The sequence below is a fragment of the Scyliorhinus canicula genome, chromosome 6 (assembly GCF_902713615.1).
Source record: "Scyliorhinus canicula chromosome 6, sScyCan1.1, whole genome shotgun sequence".
NCBI classification, from domain to species: domain Eukaryota; kingdom Metazoa; phylum Chordata; class Chondrichthyes; order Carcharhiniformes; family Scyliorhinidae; genus Scyliorhinus; species Scyliorhinus canicula.
In genome coordinates, this window is record NC_052151.1 from 84,777,712 (window position 1) to 84,798,085 (window position 20,374).

Consider the following 20,374-nt stretch of genomic DNA (forward strand, 5'->3'; position numbering starts at 1 on the left):
CTCTGAGGCAGTATTTGGCTGAATATGGCATCAAGGAGCATTCATAAAACTGATGAGAATCGGGGGAAATTTTACACTGGCTGTGGTCACACCTGCATAACAGAAGATGATTGTGATTATTGGAGGCCAATTATCTCAGATCCAAGACAAGAATTCTTCATGGTACTGTCCTAGGCCCAATCATCTTCTGCTGTTTCATTAATCACCTTTACTCCATCATAAGCCAGAAATCTGCTCATGATTGTACAGTGCTCAGTTCCATTTGCAATTACTCAGACCCTAAAGCAATCATGCCTGCATACAGCAAGTCCTGGCAACATTCAGGCTTTGCAGGTGCTAGGCAACAATTATTTCCTACAAGAGAATTATTATCTCTTTCTTTGGAAATCAATGGTATTACCATCGCTGAATTCCTTACCATCAATACCCTGGCATCATTATTGATCAAAACCTTAACTAGACCAGTCATATAAATACCATGGCGGCAAGAGTAGGGCAGACGCTTAGGGGAGTGGCTCATCTCCGAACTCCCCATAGTTTGACACTGATCAACAGAGCATAACTCAGGCGTGTGATTAAATATCCCCCACTTGCCTGGATGTTCACAGCTCCAACAACACTCAGCATCATTCAGGACAAAGCAGGTTATCGGCACCTCATCCACCACCATAAATATTCACTCCCTCCATTGCCGACAGATCATGAATCTAGTATTCAGAAACTAGGAGATTCCCCTGCAGCATCTCGTCAAGGTTCCTTTGATAACACCTTCCAAACCCATGACCTCTGGACAGGCAATGGCAGAGGTCGAGAGCTCTTTTTCTCAGCAGTACCACTGGGAGGCAGTGGCTGCTGTGGGAATTACATCCACTGGAGGCTCGGGATCACAGAGCGACTCAAGTCAGAGGTAAATGATGGTGGGAAGGGTCTCGTAGTTGGGGAAGGTGCTGGAGAGGGTATAGTAGGGTTGGTAGGGCAGGGGGTTGCCCCTCAGTGGGCCCGACCGTACCAATGTTGGGTCCAGTTATCAAGTTCTGAGTGCCTTGGAACGAGAGATCCACTCCATCTCAATGCGACCAAAGCAACCCGCACAGGTTTGTTACTGTTCATGCCAACAGGCCACCAGCGGTGGAGGAATAAACCACTTAATTGGGGATTCATGTCCCAATTAAGGACCTCATCACACGGCAGGGCAGCAGAGACATAATCCAGGTGAAGGTAGGAAGACGGCAGTGTCCCCAACTGCCCCATCCATCCTGATTAAATGCCCTCACCACCTCCACATTCCCTGTGGGGAAGGGCATAAAAGACCACCTCATGTTTCAGTCATAGTATACAAAGCATTCTATTGCATTTGTTATAGTGAAAGGCTAATATGAATAAAATGCACTCTGTAAGGTTTGGAAAAATGAAATATGTGCAAATGTGAACAATGACATCCAAGCAGCTCAGGCATTGTGTTGTAACCAGTTCTACAAAATCTTAAAGTAGCATCTCTCCTGACTTTTCGGAAACCCAGCATTTTTTAAAAGCCCAGAATTAAAGCCTTGTGTTTAATCATCCAGTGGTGAAATAATGTAACTGTAACAATATAATGACTACTCATCAATGTAAAGGTTAAAATTTGATTTAAATTGTGGGCTGTCCTGATCTGCTATGAACAATATGTATCGAGGTACAGTTAGAGGCATCTGTGAGAAATTTTGCCTCCCTATTCAAAAGAACACGAGAACATATAATATATATCGGTGGCACGATGGCACAGTGGTTAGCACTGCTGCCTCACAGCGCTAGGGCCTAGGCTGGGTGCTCTTTCAGAGGGTCGGGCCAGAATTGATGGGCCGAATGAAATGAAATAAAAATCGCTTATGGTCATGAGAAGGCTTCAATGAAGTTACTGTGAAAAGCCCCTAGTCGCCACATTCCGGCGCCTGTTCGGGGAGGCTGGTACAGGAATTGAACCGTGCTGCTGGCCTGCCTTGGTCTGCTTTAAAAGCCAGCGATTTAGCCCAGTGTGCTGAACCAGCCCCTAATGGCCTCCTTCTGCACTGTAGGGATGCTGTGATAATGCAATTCATTTCACTGTCCATTGTTTACGTCATAGAATGATAGAATCAGAATGACAATGATACAGGACAGGCCAGTCGGCCCATCGTGTCCGTGCTAACTCTTTGAATGAGCTAATCGGTTAGTTCCACTTTCACCAGCCTTGAAATATTTCCCCTTTTCAATCAAAATGTTAAGAGTGAAATCAGTGATTCGACAGCCTTGTAAACCTATTCACTCAGTGCAGATGTGTTTCATTTTAAGTATTTTGAAAGTCCCTCTGAACGCCGCCCCTCCACCCCCCAAATAAGTGAACCCCCCACCCCACTGGAATTAAAATCATCCCTAGTGGTCAAGCGGTGCACAGTTCATAAATTGGTGTCAAGCTCTCAGCTGATTGAAGCATGTGATTTCTTGTTCCTGTATCACAAGGGGAGGAAGATTCTGTTTCTCTATAAAACGCCGCAAAAGAAAAAAGGTGCTGAGAATTGTAATTGGACCTTTGCGTTTTCGGCATGGCGTGGACGAACTATCAGTTTTGCCTGGCAGCGATGATGCTGATTACAGGATCGATTAACACACTGTCTGCCAAGTAAGTAACAAATGTTTAATTTGACACAACAGTCGGTGCTGCTCTGGGAGGTTCCAGCCTTGCAGTTGGGGTTTCTCTCTGTCTCTCTCACACACACTCCCTTTAAGCAGATTTATCCCTTCACGTCCGGGATCGATAATTCGCACCCGGAGATTGCATGTAAATCTTCAAATCCTGTTTTCTTTTGCAATCCGCCAAATGCAGCAGTACCAATCTCATTGATGTACCATTGCATTCGGGCTCTCTAACCGTGGAAGTGAATTCTAGTCGTCGGTGAGAGGGGCTAAATTGAGTTAAGCGTTCAGTAAAACTGGCGATTTAAAAAGAAAATACTGTACCATGGATCCCATTGTGGGATTGTAGTCCTCCAAATTTGTATCCTCAATAAGTCTCCATATGCAGGCAACGGTGAAGGACTGCAGATCCCAGTATGCAGCACTGTGGCTGCATGCTGCACCAACAGGAAACACCGGGTGAGCAGTTAATTGCAATGTAATAATAATCATGTTGGTCGATATCACTTGAGCAGTTTTAAATTGAATATTTTGTGCTATGATTAAGACATGGCGTTTCATGTTTTTTTAAGTGCTTTGCGAATGGAAATGATAAATATCCCTTTCCTGATGTTTGTAATGTGACATATATTGTGGTGAGCCACGTATGGCTGTTGTATATATTGTATTTACTCACTTACTGTTGTTTTGATTGTTATTGGCTCCGCCACTCTGAGAAGGTATATAACCCATGGATCCGGGACAGGCTGTAAGTGCGGGAGGAGCTACTGGTGGGCACATTCTAGCTGATTAAAACCACAGTTCTTGTTAACTACTGTTTTGACTGGATTGATTGGTATCATGTGTCTTGAAAATGTTGAGTTTCTTTCTGGGCTGAGGGGAGTGCATTGTAAAGCCACAGCAACTCTCCAGCCCACTTGGATGCTAGTGACCATGGCACTAATTAAAGTGGTGCAGTTTCTAAAATGATCTATTTCTGGTGTCTAAAATGCCCAAGTTCTCCCTGGTCGGTAATTGTGGTAGAAATAATTCTTACTGGCTATTTGAAATGTCCTGGATTGGCTTCTGACTGCTTCAGACTCCTACTTGAAAATAAGCAGGCAAATGGTATGTTGGCCTTCCAAAGTGAGACTTTGAGTATTGGATGTATAGGGCATTGGAGGTCACACCTGGAGTATTGTGTGCAGTTTTGGTGTCCTTATCCGAGGAAGGATGTTCTTGCTATGGATGGAATGCAGCAAAGGTTTACCAGACTGATTCCTGTGATGGTGGGACTGTCATGAGGACAGACGGTTAGGATTGAAGTTTAGAAGAATGAGTGGTGATCTCAAACTTAGAAATTTATAAAAATTCTAACAGGGTAGATTCAGAAAGAATGTTCCCAATGGTGGGAGGGACTCTTGGGATTGAGTATTTTTTTGCTATTGTAATGGGAGAGAATGAAGGAAAGAAGGTTACAACTTTTGAGAATATCTCCCATGCAGTCAAAATGGATTCCGTAGTCAATTCATAAACTATAGGAGCAGAATTAGGCCATTTGGCCCATTGAATCTGCTCAGCCATTTGATCATGCCTGATTTCATCCTAGCCTTCACTCTCTTCCTGCCTGTTCTGCATAACCCTTCAACCCATTACCAATTTTAAAAATCTGTAATGCTTCCTTAAATTTACTCACTGTCCCAGCTTTCACTGCACTCTGGGGTAGTGAATTCCACAGATTCACAACCCTTTTTTGGGAGAAGTAGTTTCTCCTCAACTGTTTAAAATGTGTTAACTCTTTTTATCCTAAGACTATGACATCTCCTAGAAGCATCCACTCCTTGTTACTTTATCCATGCCTTTACATCATCTTGTATGCCTCAATTTTATCTCTCCTCATTCTGTTAGCGAGTATAGGCCTAAACTGTTCGATCTCTCTTCATACAACAAACCCTCATCTCTGGAATCAACCTTATGAACCTCCTCTGAACTGCCTACAATGCAGCTACATCTTTCCTCAAATAAGGGGACCAAAACTGCACAATACAGCTGTGGTCTCATCATTGCCTTGTTATAGTTGCAACAACACCTCACCTTTACAACATTCAGTTTACTTTCTTTATTATCTGCATGCTAGTTTTCTGGACTCCTGACCCACAGATCTCTCTACAGTATAGCACCCCATAGTCTCTCCCCATTTGGATAATAAGGCATTCGTGAGGTCACACCATTTTTCTGACCCAAATGCATGACCTCACACTTATCTATGTTAAACTCCATCTGCTGCATTTTGGCACACTCCTAACCTGTCTATATCCATTTGTGAGGTTCTTTAACTTACTGTCCCACCTATTTTTGTGTCATCTGGAAATTTGAGATCCTTCTATCTCTGTCTCCCAAGTCATTTTATATAGATTGTAAATTGCTGGGGTCCAAGGACCGAACGCCATGAAACCCCATCTTGCCATCAAAGATCCATTTATCCTGACTGCCTTCTATCCATCAGCCAGTCTTCTATCCAAGCTAATAAATTGCCCATAATGCCATGTGATCTAACCTTGTGACTTAACCTTCGGCACCTTGTCAAACACCTTCTGGAAGTCCAGGTATACTACATCTACAGGATTCCCATTATCCATTTTGCTTGTTACATCTTCGAAGAACTCTAGAAAATTAATCAAAAATTATTTGCCCTTCAAGTGGAGGAGTGATCTGGACTAGTAATCTGGGGACTGGGTTCAAATCCTGCTATGGCAGATGGTGACATTTCAATTCCATAAAATCGGGAATGAAGATGACATGAAACCATTGTTATAAAAAACCCATCTCGTTCACTAATGTTGTCCTCACCTGGTCTGGTTTACTCCAGACCCACAGCAATGTGGTTGACTCTTAAATGCCCTTCAGGATGGGCAATAAATGTTGGCCCAGCCAGCGATGCCTGCATCTCATGTGTTTTTAACTTTCCAAACATTCTGAAATTACTTCCTTCATTGACTCTTAACAATTATACAACAACAGTATGTTCAACTAACTGGTCTGTAATTTCCTTTTTGAATAAGGGTGTTACGTTAGCATTTTTCTAATCCACAGATCCTTTCCTCTGTCCAGGGAATTTTGGAATATTTTGGATCCACTATCTCTGCTGGCACTTCCTTCAACAGCCTAGGATGTAGGCCATTAGGCCAAGGGGACTTGTCTGCCATCAATCCTAATAGTTTGAGTACTGTTTCCCTGCTGATTGTTTTAAATTCCACCCTTTCTACTACCTCTGAATTGCTCTTTCCAATAGAAATGTGGCGGCACCGTAGCACAGCAACAGTTTCACAGTTCGACGTTTGGTTCCTAGCTTAGGTCATTGTCTGTGCTGCTTCTGTACGTTCTCCCCGTATCTGAATGGGTTTCCTCCGGGTTCCTCCCACAAGTCCCCGAAACAATGTGCTTGTTAGGTGAATTGGCCATTCTGAATTCTCCCCCGTGTCCCTGAGCAGGCACCAAGGGTGACTAGGGGATTTTCACAGTAACTTCATTGCAGTGTTAATGTAAGCCTGCTTGTGACAATAATAAAGATTTTTATTATTGTCCTCCACTGTGAAAACTGAGGCAAAGTATTGATTTAGCATCTTGCTGTCGTTCTCCACTATTAACTCTCTGGTTTCACTTTCCAAGGGACCCACAGCAACACTTTGTGTTTTTGTATTTCTTTGCTATCCTTTTTGATATTTTGCACAGGTTTTCTTTCGTAGTTTACCTTGGCTCTTTTAAAAAATTTAGTATCCCAATCTTCCAGTCTGCCACTGGCTTTTGCAATATGGTATAACTTAGTTTTTGTCTTTATATAGTCCTTAAACTCCTTGTTTAGCCATGGATGTTTTTTTACCTATCCCATCTTTCTTCCTCACTGGGATATATTTTAGTTGTGAGGAATTGAGTATCTCCTGAAACAACTGTCACTGCTCATCAGGTCCTAACTTTTAGTCTTTCTTTCCACTCCACTCGGGCCAAATCAGTTCCCGTGGCTATGAAATTTCCTTTTGTTTAATACCAGAAAGCAAGTAATTTCCTTGCCCCCCCACCACCCCTCCAACTGAATTTTGAATTCTGGCACACCCTAGATAATCCCAAACTGAGGTTATTCCCTCTCCTCATATGCCTGCTCCCTAGTTGGTTCCACAACATACAGCCCCAAGAACAAATCTCTAATACATTCAATGAACTCTGCCTCCAGGTTACCCTTGCCAAGTTATTCCAGTCTATGTGCATATTAAAATCACCATTATTATTGCCGCATCTCTCTTGCAAGTCCCCAGTATTTCCTGGTTTATACTGTGCTCCACTGCAGAACTTGCTGTTTGGGGACCTATGGATTACTCCTCCTAAGGACTTCTTCCCTTTGTTATTTCTCATTTCTACCCACTGATTCCACCTCTTTGATCTCCAGTGCTTATGTCATTTCTCATTACAGCACTGATCCCTTTCTTCACCTTCTTTTAGTTTCAGTCTATCTTTCCAAAATGCTGCATACCCTTGGATATTCCACTCCCAGACCTGGTCTCCCTGTAACCATGTCTTTCCAAAATGCTGCATACCTTTGGATATTCCACTCCCAGATCTGGTCTCCCTGTAACCATGTTTTAATAATCACCACCAAATCGTACCCTTTTGTTTCTATTTGCATCATGAACTCATTGAGTTTGTTATGAATGCTTTGTGCATTTTAGATGCAAAGATTTAAATTTGTTCCTGTTACGTTTTCCTACTCTACTATACTATAATTCCTTGGTTAGGATTAGCCCCTCCTTGGTTAGGGTGCCACCTTGGTGCATGAAGACATTCACCCGTTTGATCCCTCACTTTTTTTATTTTATAGTAACCATCCGCCACATCACTAACCTGTATTCTTAGACCTCATTTAAGTTTTTTGTTTTCTATCACTTTTACCTTTCACGTGGAAATACGGGGCGTGACTCTCTGGCCTCGTTACGGTCTCGCTCTAATGAAACAACAAGGCCCGTGAATAAACAAGGCCAGTGAATAGTTGGAGAGGCCAAAAATGAGAACTGTGCCAGGCAGCAAAACGTTTGCAATGCAACCAGCCCACTCATGTAGGTGAAATTACGAGCTCACCATAGTGTGGCAAGAAATCAATTATCACTATTTAAGCCCTATTTCCATACAATTAATGGGAGCCACCCCATATCCAACAGCCTCTTTGTCATTCAGCAGCTTCCCCAGCAAGTGGTCATGCTGGCATCAATTAGTACTCCTTTTGAAAAACATGAATCTGACGGCAGGACTTCCGTGGGGAGTTCGGGAATAGCCCAGGGGTGCTGGGCTTGCCACCCCAGTACTCGGTGGGGGACCTTGGCTGGGGATGGGGTACCCTCTGCCTGGGTGGGTCACCATAGGGTGGGGGGGGGGGGGGGGGGGAGGGGGGAGTTCTGGTCGGGGCAACTGTTTGCAACACTATCGTGCCAACCCTTGGACCGTGTACCCTTAACCCCTACTGACTCCCGAAGCCTCTGGCAGTGTGCCTGAAGTCTATTGCGAATAGAGTATTGGCAATTGTGGTTAAGTGAGCATGTTACAAGGGCAGCACGGTGGCACAGTGGTTAGCACTGCTGCCTCACCAGCTGAGGTCGCAGGTTCAATCCTGGCCCCAGTGTCACTGTGTGGAGTTTGCACATTCTCCCTGTTTGTGTGGGTTTCACCCCCACAACCCAAAGGTGGGCAGGCCAGGTGAATTGGCATACCTACATTACCCCTTAATTGGAAAAAATGAATTTGATACTCAATTTATAAAATTTTTAAAAATCTGACCACCCTGTGGATAGGATACTGTTCCGAGGACATGTCCAAGGATGGGTGGGTGCCACAGGAAGAGGGAGATGCTTGGAGACATGGGCCAAGGGATTAGAGGTCATCCTGCATTGTGGAAGAAAGTGACAGGGCCATCATAATGGTTGTGCACAAGGATCTTTAATGTGTAATACTAGTCCCCACTCCCAACGGTGCCCCCTCATCCCCCGGTGCCCTCAGTATTTCTGTGTGCTTGGCCCTCCTACCACTGCATCTAGGTGTGTTCCCAGGATGCACATCAGAAGTGGAGGCAGCCAGCTGCTTACCACATCCTGTGGCCTTGATGTCCTTTGGGGATCTGAAATTGTCCTTTGGGGATGTGAGGCCAGAGGGCCCGCCCTGTTTCTCGTTGGCAGCACATGCACAGCCGTGCCAGCCTGTCCTGTGTGCTGACTTCGAGATGCAGCCTAATCAGAGGGGTGGAACTCGGGAAAGGTAATGTCCACCCTCCACTCCAGGGTACTGGTTTGGCACTTGGCAGCCCTCCTGCTTGGTGCCCATAGGACCCTGGGATTCACCTTGGGACGGAGTGGCAGTTTGTTTGAGCCCCAGCTGCCCCTGCATTTGGTTCTGTCATCACAGGTGGTTCCCCATGATCTGCACCGTTGTGTCAATGCCTTGGCAATGCCCATCTACTACTCGGGCAAGCTTTGCTGTGTCTTGCCCATTCCCATCTGAGATAAGGACATGTCCCGCAGAACCCCATCCAAGGTCAGCCTCGTACTGGGTGACATCCATTGGATATTTTGCCAATGCCAGCCATCAGTGACTGTGCAACGCCTTGGACACCGTCACTCATGGCGCCAATGTTGTGCACCAGCCTCTCTACTGCAGTCACATTGCCGGTGCCATCTGTGCCTGTAACCTCCAAGGACTCTGAGCGGCTGTGGATCTGCTGGCATGACACAGACATCTGCCTCAATGTCCCGGCTGCTCCCTATCGGCTCTGTGTCCCAGCAGCCCTCCAACTGCTGTCTCGCTTGGGTTGGGGGAGGGGGGGTCTCTGGATTCCTGCCTCCACCTGATGGTGAGCAATGTGGTGCTCACCAGATTGTGCCCCCAGTTTCTCATTGAAGTGTGTGTGCCTGTGCCAGGTGGAGTTTGGGGATGAAAGCTGCCACGACTTTTTGGATACTGTTTTGGGGGGGGGGGGGGGGGGGGGGGGGGGGGGGGGGGGGGGGGAGGAAAGAGAGTGGGGGAATCGGTGGGAAAACAAAGCAGCCAGAACAGTGGCACCACAACTGGCTCTGTTGCTCAGCAAGGGAGGTCAAAGTGCAGGAGAGCGATTTAGTTATAGGGGACTCTATAGTAAGGGACACAGATGGGTGCTTCTGCGAAGTGAAAGAGACTCAGGATGGTGTGTTGCCTCCATGGTGCTAGGGTCCAGGATGTCGCTGAAGGAACACAGGACATCCACAGAAGAGAGAGGGTGAACAGCCAGAGGTCAGAGTGCACATGTACTAACGACATAGGCAGGAAGAGCGACAAGGTCCTGCAGAAGGAGTTCAGAGAGTTAGGCAGGAAGCTAAAAAGCACGACCTCTAGGGTTGTAATCTCAGGATTACTCCCTGTGGCATGTGCCAGTGAGGCTAGAAATGGGAGGAGAGCGTAGCTAAACCGGTGGTGTAGGAGGGAGTGTTTCAGATTTCTGGACCATTGGGATCTCTTCTGGGGCAGGTGCATCGGGACAGGTTGCATCTAAACATCAGATTGTGCCCCCAGTTTCTCATTGAAGTGTGTGTGCCTGTGCCAGGTGGAGTTTGGGGATGAAAGCTGCCACGACTTTTTGGATACTGTTTTGGGGGGGGGGGGCGCACCGGTTAGCCTGACTTCGGTCATTTGTAAGATTTTAGAGTCTGTTATTAAAGATGAGATCGCGAAGTACTTAGACATTGAATTTATAGTGCAGAAGAAGGCCATTCGGCCCATCGAATCTGCACCCCTTTGAAAAAGCACCCCACTTAACACATTCCTGTAACCCAGCAACCCCACCCAACCTCTTTGGACACTAGGGGCAATTTAGCATGGTCAATCCACCTAACCTGCAAATCTTTGGACTGTGGGAGGAAACCGGAGCACCCGGAGGAAACGCGCACACACACTGGGAGAACGTACAGACTCCGCATAGACAGTGACCCAAGCCGAGAATCGAACCTGGGACCCTGGAGCTGTGAAGCAAGTGTGCTAACAAACTGTGCTACCGCGCCGTCCAATTTTACCATATTTGAAGTGCATGGTAAAATAGGACTGAGTCAGCACGCTTTATCAAAGGGAGGTCATGTCTGACAAATCTGAGAGTTCTTTGAGGAGGTAACAAGGAAGTTAGACAAAGGAGAACCAGTGGACATGATTTATTTTGGTTTTGACAAGGTGCTGCACAGGAGACTTGAGAGCCCAGATCCTGGCATTGATAGAGGGTTGGCTGAATGGCAGAAGGCAGAGTGGTGATGAAGGGGTGTTTTTTCAGGATGGCAGCTGGTGACTAGTGATGTGCCTTGGGTCAGTGCTGGGACCGCAACTTTTCACAAGATACATTAATGATCTGGGAAGAAGGAACTGAAAGCACTGTTACTGTTTGCAGATGATAAAGATCTGTAGAGGGACAGATAATATTGAGGAAGCAAGGGTGCTGCAGAAGGTTTTGGACAGGCTAGGAGAGTGGGCAATGAAGTGGCAAATTAAATATAATGAGGAAAAGTGTGAGGTTATGCACTTTGGAAGGAAAAATTTGGGCATAGATTATTTTCTAAATGGGGGAAATGCTTAGGAAATCAGAAGCACAAAGGGACTTGGGCCTTGTTCACGATTCTCCTGAAAGTTTATGTGCAGGTTCAGTCGACAGTTAAGAAGGCAAATGCAATGTTAGCATCCATGTCAAGAGGGCTAGAATACAAGACCAAGGATGTACTTGAGGCTGTATAAGGTTCTGGTCCGACCCCATTTGGAGTACTGTGAGCAGTTTTGGGCCCTGTATCTAACGAACGATGTGCTGCCCTTGGAAAGGGTCCAGAGGAGGTTCACAAAAATGATCCCTGAAATGAAGAACTTGTCGTATGAGGAACGGTTGAGGACTCTGGGTCTGTACTTGTTGGAGTTCAGAACAATGAGGGGAGATCTTATTGAAACTTGCAGGATACTGTGAGGCCTGAATAGAGTGGACATGGAGAGGATGTTTCCACTTGTAGGAAAAAGGACGCCATCTCAAAGGGATGATCCTTTAAAACCGAGATGAGTAATTTCTTCAGCCAGAGGGTGGTGAGTCTGTGGAACTCTTTGCTGCAGAAGGCTGTGGAGGCCAAATCACTGAGCTGTCTTTAAGATGGGGATGGATAATTCCTTGTGATTTATAAGGGATCAGGTGTTATGGGGAGTGTCATGATCTGCACTCATGCACATAATGAGATTCAGACACCCAGTACAGCCTATCAACACAGGACAGAACACAACCAATCACCAGGCAGAACACTAGAGGGGGGCTTCCTACAATAAACCACATGAGGTATCAACACTCTGCCTCTTTCCACTGGTGACAACTGTAGTGACAGTCGGTGTATATATCAGTTAGCACCTTCTACATGTGGCTCAGAGCTAGTCTGGTCTAGTTATAGTTAGCAACCACAGCAAGCTGTGTGCACTGCAACAGAAGTTCAATAAAACATATTGAACTAACGTCCGAGTTTGGTGTCTACTTTCCAGTGCAACTGCGTCCAGTTGCAGTCCATGTTACCCCAGGGTGAATAACACGACTGGGAGAATGGGGATGTGAAAATATCAGCGATGGTTGACATTGGAGCAGACTCGATGTGCCGAGTGGCTTAATTCTGCTCCAATATCTTTTATGGTCTTGTGGCATCCCCGGAGCTCTCCTCCTGAGGATTGAGGTAGGCCACCTGGGATGGACTGGTGCCGTTGGCTGGAGGGTCTGTGGACCATGGACATGTGGTCTGTGGGAGGGATGGATGAGTCAGTAAGACAATCACTACACTCTTTTTGACAGGTCCTTTGGCTGGGGCCCATTGGCTCCTCACCTCCTGCGGTATCTGTCAGCCTCTGTGGGTGACCGGTCTGGCCTCGTCCAGGGCATGCTTCTCAAAGGGGGAGAGGATTCTTAAGTCTGGCAACTTCGCCAGTCTGGGTTCTCAGGAGAGTGGACGGGGGGGTATCGGCAGCCACACGCGTGGTTCAAGGTGGTGGGGGGGGGGGGGAGGAAGGGAGCGTTTGAGGGGGGGAAATGTGGTGGAAGGGTTGGTGTCTAATCTGTCGTGCTGCCCAGTGTAGGTTGTTGAACATTTTTCAGCACTGGAGGCCACTCATCCTGGTCACCCCCGATCTGCCTCCTCATCCCAGGCAGCACTGGCTGCCCTATGGCTCACACTCCGGAACAGGACATGCCTCCCCATGTCGGCATCCCTGAAAATTGGGGCTCGACTCCTTGGTGCCATTATTGCGAGCTGGCTGGGGTTGGCTGAGCAAGTGCAGCTCAAAGGTGTTAGTGGGGAGCTGGCAAGGCAGTGCCGACGAATCATCTGGTGCGTCTTCATTTGTGGTGAGAAGCCGGTGAGGCCTTGACAAGTGGACCAATTAACGTTGAATAGAGTTGCCAGGAAGCTTGCAGCAATTCTTGCTCGCTACAACACTTGGAAATCTTTCCGGTGAATCTCACCCATAGCCTAAAGTTTGCATCTTTTAAAGCATGTGCCGTGGGAATTGGGTGTTGCTTGGTAGATGCTGGTTTTGTGCTGAGGGAAATACTAGGTGCATGCAGATCTGTAGTGGCAGCCTCTAAGAAGTCTCAATTCAGCCATTTCTATTCCATTGATCCCTAGTTTGTGACCCCACTAACCAGTAGGAAGGATATTTTGTTAACCTAAGACAATTCTGAGATAATGGGCGGGATTCTCTGACCCCACCAGGTCGAGGATCCCTGGGGGCGGCGTGAGTCCCGCTCCGCCACCGGCCTCCGTCATTTTCGGGCGGGGCGGGAATCACGCGACGCCGGTTGGGGGCTGTTAGCAGCGCCACCTCCCCCCCCCCCCCCCCCCCCCCCCCCCCCAGCAATTCTCCTGGCCCCAATGACAAAACCAGCATGTACCAAGCAACACCCAACTCCCACGGCACATGCTTGAAAAGATGCAAACTGGCCGTCTGTTTTCGGCCAGTCTCGCCGGCATGAATTGGACATGGTCCCACACGACGGGACTTGGCCGGTAGGCTGGCTGGTGTGGTCCTCGGGGGTGGGGGGGGGGGTCGGCCCACGGTGGCCTGGCCCGCGATCGGGGCCCACTGATCTGCCGGCAGGCCTGTGCCGTGGGGGCAGTCTTCTGCGCGACCTCTGTAAGGTTCCGCCATGGCTGACTCGGAGAAGAAACCCCCAGCGCATGCACAAGAACGCACCGGCCTAGCCCCTGGAGTGCGGAGGGTTCCAAAATTTCCAGGTGGCCCAATGCTGGAGTGGTTCGTGGCACCAGCATCGGACCATCGCGAAGAATCCCACCCAATGGATGCATTGTTTGTGATTTTAATAATTGCCTATTGGGAGAAATCCAGTTTTCCTGGTAACTGGCTGAGGCTGCACCAGGCTGTTGTGTTATTTGACTTTGAGATGAGCTTTCCATATCAGCTGTCGGAATGCCTTTTTCTACCTCCATAGCCTCAGCTCCTCTGCAGAAACCCTTCCAACTTTTTTTAAAAAGCAAATTACTGCGGATGCTGGAATCTGAAACGAAAGGGAAAATGCTGGAAAATCTCAGCTAGTCTGGCAGCATCTGTAGGGAGAGAAAAGAGCTAACATTTCGAGTCCAATGACTCTTTGTCAAAAGTTGTTTTTTGTTGCTTCAAATTGTCAAAATTCCTGTGTCAAATGTTCCAACATTAGATCCCTTGTCTCCTGTGATTGCTGACTCCTGATAAGGTGAGCAATTTTTAAAAAATTCTCATCCTTGTTTTTAAATCCTTTATGGGTGGCTGCCTTGCTTTTTTCCTCCATTCCTGCACCCTCATCCACACACATTCTGGCTTTTTGAGTGTTTAATTTGTCACTATTGGGGGCTGAGCCTTCAGCTATTAAGACCTAGCTATTTGACACCGCTTTGTCCTAAGATTGTGTGGCTTGGGGTCAGGTTTTGCTTTATCAAGCTTCTGTAAAGCACCTTGGGACTTTGATGTTTAATGCAGTATATAAATAAAAATGTACCAAACCCAAATTTGCATTCTTTGTTTTGCCTCCATTAATTTGCAATTTTGAAGATTTATTTTTGTCTCCATTTGTCGGACATACTTCCTCGACTTGTTACACCTCCCAATGGCTCCTCCTTTTCTCTGCGATTTAAAAAAAATGCATCTTTGATCTCTGTCCTCCCAAGTTATTTTGTCCTTGAGTAATTTGAGTCTGCAACTGTGTACATTTTATGGTTCCTTATGTAGCTCAGTTGGCTGGACAGCTGGTTTGTGATGCAGATTGAGGCCACCAGCATGGGTCCCAGAAAGTGAGTTTGCAGGAGTGCTGCCTGTGATATTTCAGTCCTCCCTAAACCAAGCAAAAATGGCACCAAAGTCATAATGCTTATTTCGAACCATAGAATTCTGACAGGGCAGAAGGAGGCCAATCAGCCCATCAAGTCTGTCCCAACCTTCAAAGAGCACCCTACCTAAGCCCACACCCCTGCCCTATCCACCTTCCCCGCACTTCTTTGGACTGTGGGAGGAAACTAGAGCACCGGAAACCCACGCAGACGTGGGGAGAATTTTCAAACTCCACAAGGACAGTCACCCAAGGCTGGAATTGAACCTCTGACCCCTGGCGCTGTGAGGCAAATTGCTTCCTTCTCCACCCTTGCTTCCTTCTCCACCCTAACAACTGAGTGAATGCAAACCAATTGCTATTTTATTAACAATTCTTAGCCCAAGGTTTCAAGTGTGTTTCTGCCAGCAGAGAAATATTTCTCCAGTCCCACCTTTAGTAATGATGAAGTCATTTAAAAAAAATATTTTAATTCAACAACTCACCCAACACATTGAAACCCCCACTCCCCCCCCCCCCCCCCCCCCCAAAGCCAACTCTCCAAAATGCAAAATGAACAAACCCCAACTTTAGTAGAACCCATCACTCGCAGATACTCTTTCCCCCCCCCCCCCCCCGACAAATTTTGCCTTCTCTCCAAGGCACAGGATGGAGAAGCCAACCTCCACCCCAACAAGACCCGCCTGTGAGCAATCAGCAAGGTGCAGGCTAAAACATCTGCCCCCATACCCATCTGCAACTCCAGATGGTCCGACACCCTGAATATGGCTTCTAGGCTTCACATCGATGTGCAAAACTGCCCTCCCAAGCCTTTCAAGCTTTGGGCAGGACCAGAACTTGTGTACATGGTTCGCAAGGCCCCTCCCAGACATCCACTCCGACATCTTGCACCCCCTCAAACATCCGACTCATCCTTTACTTTGTGAGGTGCACCCTGTACACCACCTTCAGCTGTATGAGTCCCAGCCTCGCGTGTGAAATGGAGGCACTCCCTCTGCAGCACTTCGCACCTCGATCCCTCCTCCAGCTCCCACTTAGCCTTAACCCCTTCATAGAGAGCTTATCCTCCTCCTAAAAATCATTCCATAGCCCGCCAAAACTGCCCCCCCCCCCCCAACCTGCTCACTGACAGCACGGCTTCCAGCAAGGAGGAGGCAGATGCTGTTGGGAAGACCTTCCTCGCAAAGCCCTGCACCTGCATGTACTGGAAACCCCCACGAACCCAATCTTCTCATTAAGCTCGCAAACTGCTTTCCCAGAAACAGATCCCTGATTTCCCCCGATCAGCAGCCCCACCCTAACCTAAAATGCTGCCCAAACTGCCTCCAAATCTTCAGCGTGGCCATGGTACTATTGCCAGCGCCCATGAGCCTGCCTCCATTCTTATCCACAATGCCCCGCCTCCCTATTCCATCCCTGCACCTTCTTTGCATTCGCCACCCAACAATAGTACATCCGATTTCAGGAAACCCATCCCCCTACCGACTGCTGTTCCCTCTGCAGCACCACCTTTCTTAGCCTGGTAACCTTCCCCACCCAGACAATCGAAGATCAGCCTGTTCACCCTCTTGGAAAACACCTTCAGCAAAAAGGTGGCAGGCACTGAAACAAAAATTGCAGTAAAATATCTTTACTGCCTGTAACTGGCCCATCAGCAACAGGAAGATAATTCCACCTTGACAAATCGGCCTTCACCCTCCCCACCATGCTAGAGAAATTTAACTTCCGAAGACCTGCCCAGTCCTGGGCCACCTGCACCGCCATATACCTAAAGGGCGATGCTAGTAGAGAGAACAACCCAAATCTTGGAAGCAAACCCATTAAATATCCCATTGAGGAGCCCGGCTCAGAACAAAGTCATCTGCGTACAGGGACACCAATGCTCTCTTCCATGATTCCGAGCTCCTCCGCACAACGGCCTAGGACTCTCTCGCCAATGCAAACAGAAGGTGGGGGGGGGTGACATGGGGCTTCCCCCATGCAATGAAACATGCCCTGAATTGATATAATTCATGAGTACACTCACCATCTGCTCCTTATCCAGCAACTGAACCCATGCCACAAACTTTGGCCCAATCTCAATTTGCTCCAGCACTGCCAATCAAATGCCTCCACTCAATCCAATCAAATGCATTCTCTGCATCTAATGCCACCACCAACTCCTTCCCCTCTGCTCGCGAAAGCATCACATTCAGCAGCTGGCTCACATCCAATGTCCGCTGTCTGCCCTTAACAAACCCTGTTTGATCCTCCCCAATCACCCTCTGAAGGCACAACTCCAATTTTGCCAAATCTTGGCATCCACATTCTGCAGAGTTGTGGGCCTGTACGACTCGTACTTCACTGGGTTCTTTTCCTCAAGCAGCAACAAGTTGGAGGCCTGCCCCATTGTTTTCAGCAAGAACCCCCAACCCTGACCAGTGGCTAATTCAACACAAATATTTCAAATATATGCTATGAGCATTTCTTTGGCAGTGTGCCACATGTAATGACTGGGAACTGTCTAGTCAGCCATAATTGCAGAAGGCAACAACAAGCCACTACTGTACTGGCCAAGCTGCATCCTGGACTAATCCCAATCCAGTGTGTCACACAAACCCTTTTGAAAATGGTTCCTGAAGGAGGAGGATTGTTGCTGTCAAAGCCCATCAGGGTTTTAATAATTGAGGCCCATCACACTACATAGCCATGGAAAATGCTTCCTATCGTTTTCTTGATGTTGATTGTTGCAGCAATAGGTATATAGTGCAAGACTGCTAGCACCTCGCCAATTAGTTAGCTGTGCTCCACTTGATGTTCTGACATCACTAATTTAAAGGCAAATTACTGAGGATGCTGGAACCTGAAACCAAAAAACTGATTGATTAATACTGGACAATCTCAGCAGGTCTGACAGCATCTGTGGAGACGGTTCAATCCTGGATGACTCTTATGCCAAAGTTTAAAAAAAAAACTGCGGGAGTGTGATTCACCTGAGAATTCCTTTCCAGTTTGGCGTGGTGTTTCTCTGTGGCAACAGTGCCAAGACACCACTCATGACGGCAGCATTGTGGATAGCACAATTGCTTCACAGCTCCAGGGTCCCAGGTTCGATTCCGGCTTGGGTCACTGTCTGTGCGGAGTCTGCACATCCTCCCTGTGTGTGCGTGGGTTTCCTCCGGGTGCTCCGGTTTCCCCTCACAGTCCAAAGATCTGCAGGTTAGGTGGATTGGCCATGATAAATTGCTCTTGGTGTCCAAAATTGCCCTCAGTGTTGGATGGGGTTACGGGGATAGGGTGGAGGTGTTGACCTTTGGTAGGGTGCTCTTTCCAAGAGCTGGTGCAGACTCGATGGGCCAAATGGCCTTCTGCACTGTAAATTCTATGATGACACTGCCGTTTTGAGTTTCTCTCTGCCAAGGCCACACTTGGAGAGATTTCCTTGGATGAGGGTGCCATTTTGCCTGGCTGCCTGATCTTTGCACTTTTTTTCCCCCCACCACCCGGGGGTGTCGGCTGGGGAACCCCCCACCAGGTGCCGTTATGCCTGGTCCACATGGCCCCCCCTGACGAAGTCTCCCAGGTGCTGGGAGAATCCGGCGAATGTATAACTAGGTGACCATACAACGTGAGGGGGAGATCCAGATCATGATGTTTCATGAGATGTTTTTTTGAGTATCACAGATTCAACTGGCATGTCCCAACACAAGTTGGATGTGACTAGGTCACTGGATCAGATCTGGTTTATACTGGGTTGGTAGGGAGAATGGAGTCGTGGGGTTGGATAGACGGACATCGAAAGTGGAATTGATCGTTCCCCTCCCGAATAGTTTAAAAAAAAATCTTGCTGTTTGAACTTCTTAATTTGCAACATCCACTGAGCACTTGTTCACAGTAAACTGAATAGGCTCCCTGCAGAATGTGTAAGCTTCCCACAATATTGGCATTTGACTTTTTTAATGCACTTCCCGAAACTTCAAAATTGCTAAGTGATTTTACTGTATCTAATTCCACTTCAAACTAGTTTGTGCGTGACAAGCCTTCTGTTTTAAAGCCACTGATGACACTTGCAACTTCTCAAAACACTGAAGCACGAGTCTATAGTTGCAGATCTGCGGCGTTGCTCTGTCAGTGGAAGTGAGCATTTTCAGCACCTGATTGGGGTGGGGGAAGGGCACTGGAGAAGAAATAACATGTCAATTCTATAGCTATACCAAAAATACTTTCAAAGTGAATATGTGACTGTTGATGGGCTTCTGCAAAGGCTGGAATTGGAAGATTAACATAATTTAATGAGTTGGCGAAGTGAAACCATTAATAGCTGAACTAAACAAATGGTGACATCTTACAGTAGATGCTTGTTTTATATTTCATGCTTGCTGCTTTTATTGTCCTCCGAGGTCCATGTTTGATCACTGCATTGACAGCCAGTGACCAGTCTCTTGCAGTACACAATAAACTTCATCATGACAATTACTGTAAGTAATTCAGATTTTCTAGCTGTTCTTCATGTAGAACCAGACTCTGGAGCCAGCAGTCCCTTTAATAAATATGAGTTTGACTCCTCTGTCGTGTGAGTGCTTCAAAGGCTAGTAAATGCCTTTGCCAGGCTTGAGGATGTAGCAGGGTACCAACTTCTACCTCTTGCGGCTAACTTCAGTAGCTGTAGAGTATTCAATAAGTGGAAACTTCGGCAATCTTACATTAATCTTCCATTTGCCGGGCAGCACGGTGGCCTAGTGGTTAGCACAACCGCCTCACGGCGCTGAGGTCCCAGGTTCGATCCCGGCTCTGGGTCACTGTCCGTGTGGAGTTTGCACATTCTCCCCGTGTCTGCGTGGGTTTCGCCCCCACAACCCAAAAATGTGCAGAGTAGGTGGATTGGCCACGCTAAATTGCCCCTTAATTAGAAAAAATAATTGGCTAATCTAAATTTAAAAAAAAAAATCTTCCATTTGCCTGGAACACCTTGGGATATGCCATTGCCAAAATTATCACCACCCAACAAAAGTCACTTTCACACATTGAATCTTGGAATGATTTGCGTTGGGTGACTGCTTACAGAATCCAAAGACCATTGATTTATTTTTGAAATGCATAAAAGATGTGTAATGATTTTCCTTTTTTTTTCTCCTGTGCTTTAACTTAAGGGACTCTTTTTTTAAGTGGGTTCCAGAAGTGGTCAATATAGTGCACTAGGAAATGTAAATCTGGATTTGTGTAGCTTTGCCTAGTGCAACCTTCAGAAGTGGGATTACATCCAAGCAGGCAATGCATTCTATCTTTTTCTTACTGTTTGCAGTTCAAATAGTAAAATTTCTGGGGTTTTTTTAAGATGGTAGGACGAGTTGTATAATCCTGCAACTAGTCAGACTATGGTTGTGC

The 20,374-nt window shown here is 47.0% G+C and overlaps 1 protein-coding gene across 2 annotated transcripts in view; it reads left to right on the plus strand.

Annotated features, from left to right (window-relative positions):
- The window catches only part of slc35f6 (solute carrier family 35 member F6), a 210,571-nt gene that overhangs the window by 168,569 nt on the left and 21,628 nt on the right, over positions 1–20,374 (plus strand). Inside the window, exon 2 of one of the 2 annotated variants that reach the window (XM_038799593.1) lies at positions 2,479–2,638. In XM_038799593.1, coding sequence (XP_038655521.1) covers positions 2,562–2,638 — 77 coding nt within the window. In that variant the 5' untranslated portion in view covers positions 2,479–2,561. Of the gene's footprint in view, positions 1–2,478; positions 2,639–2,833; positions 3,112–20,374 lie in introns of those variants that run through there. The other variant, XM_038799595.1, reaches the window with a different exon arrangement.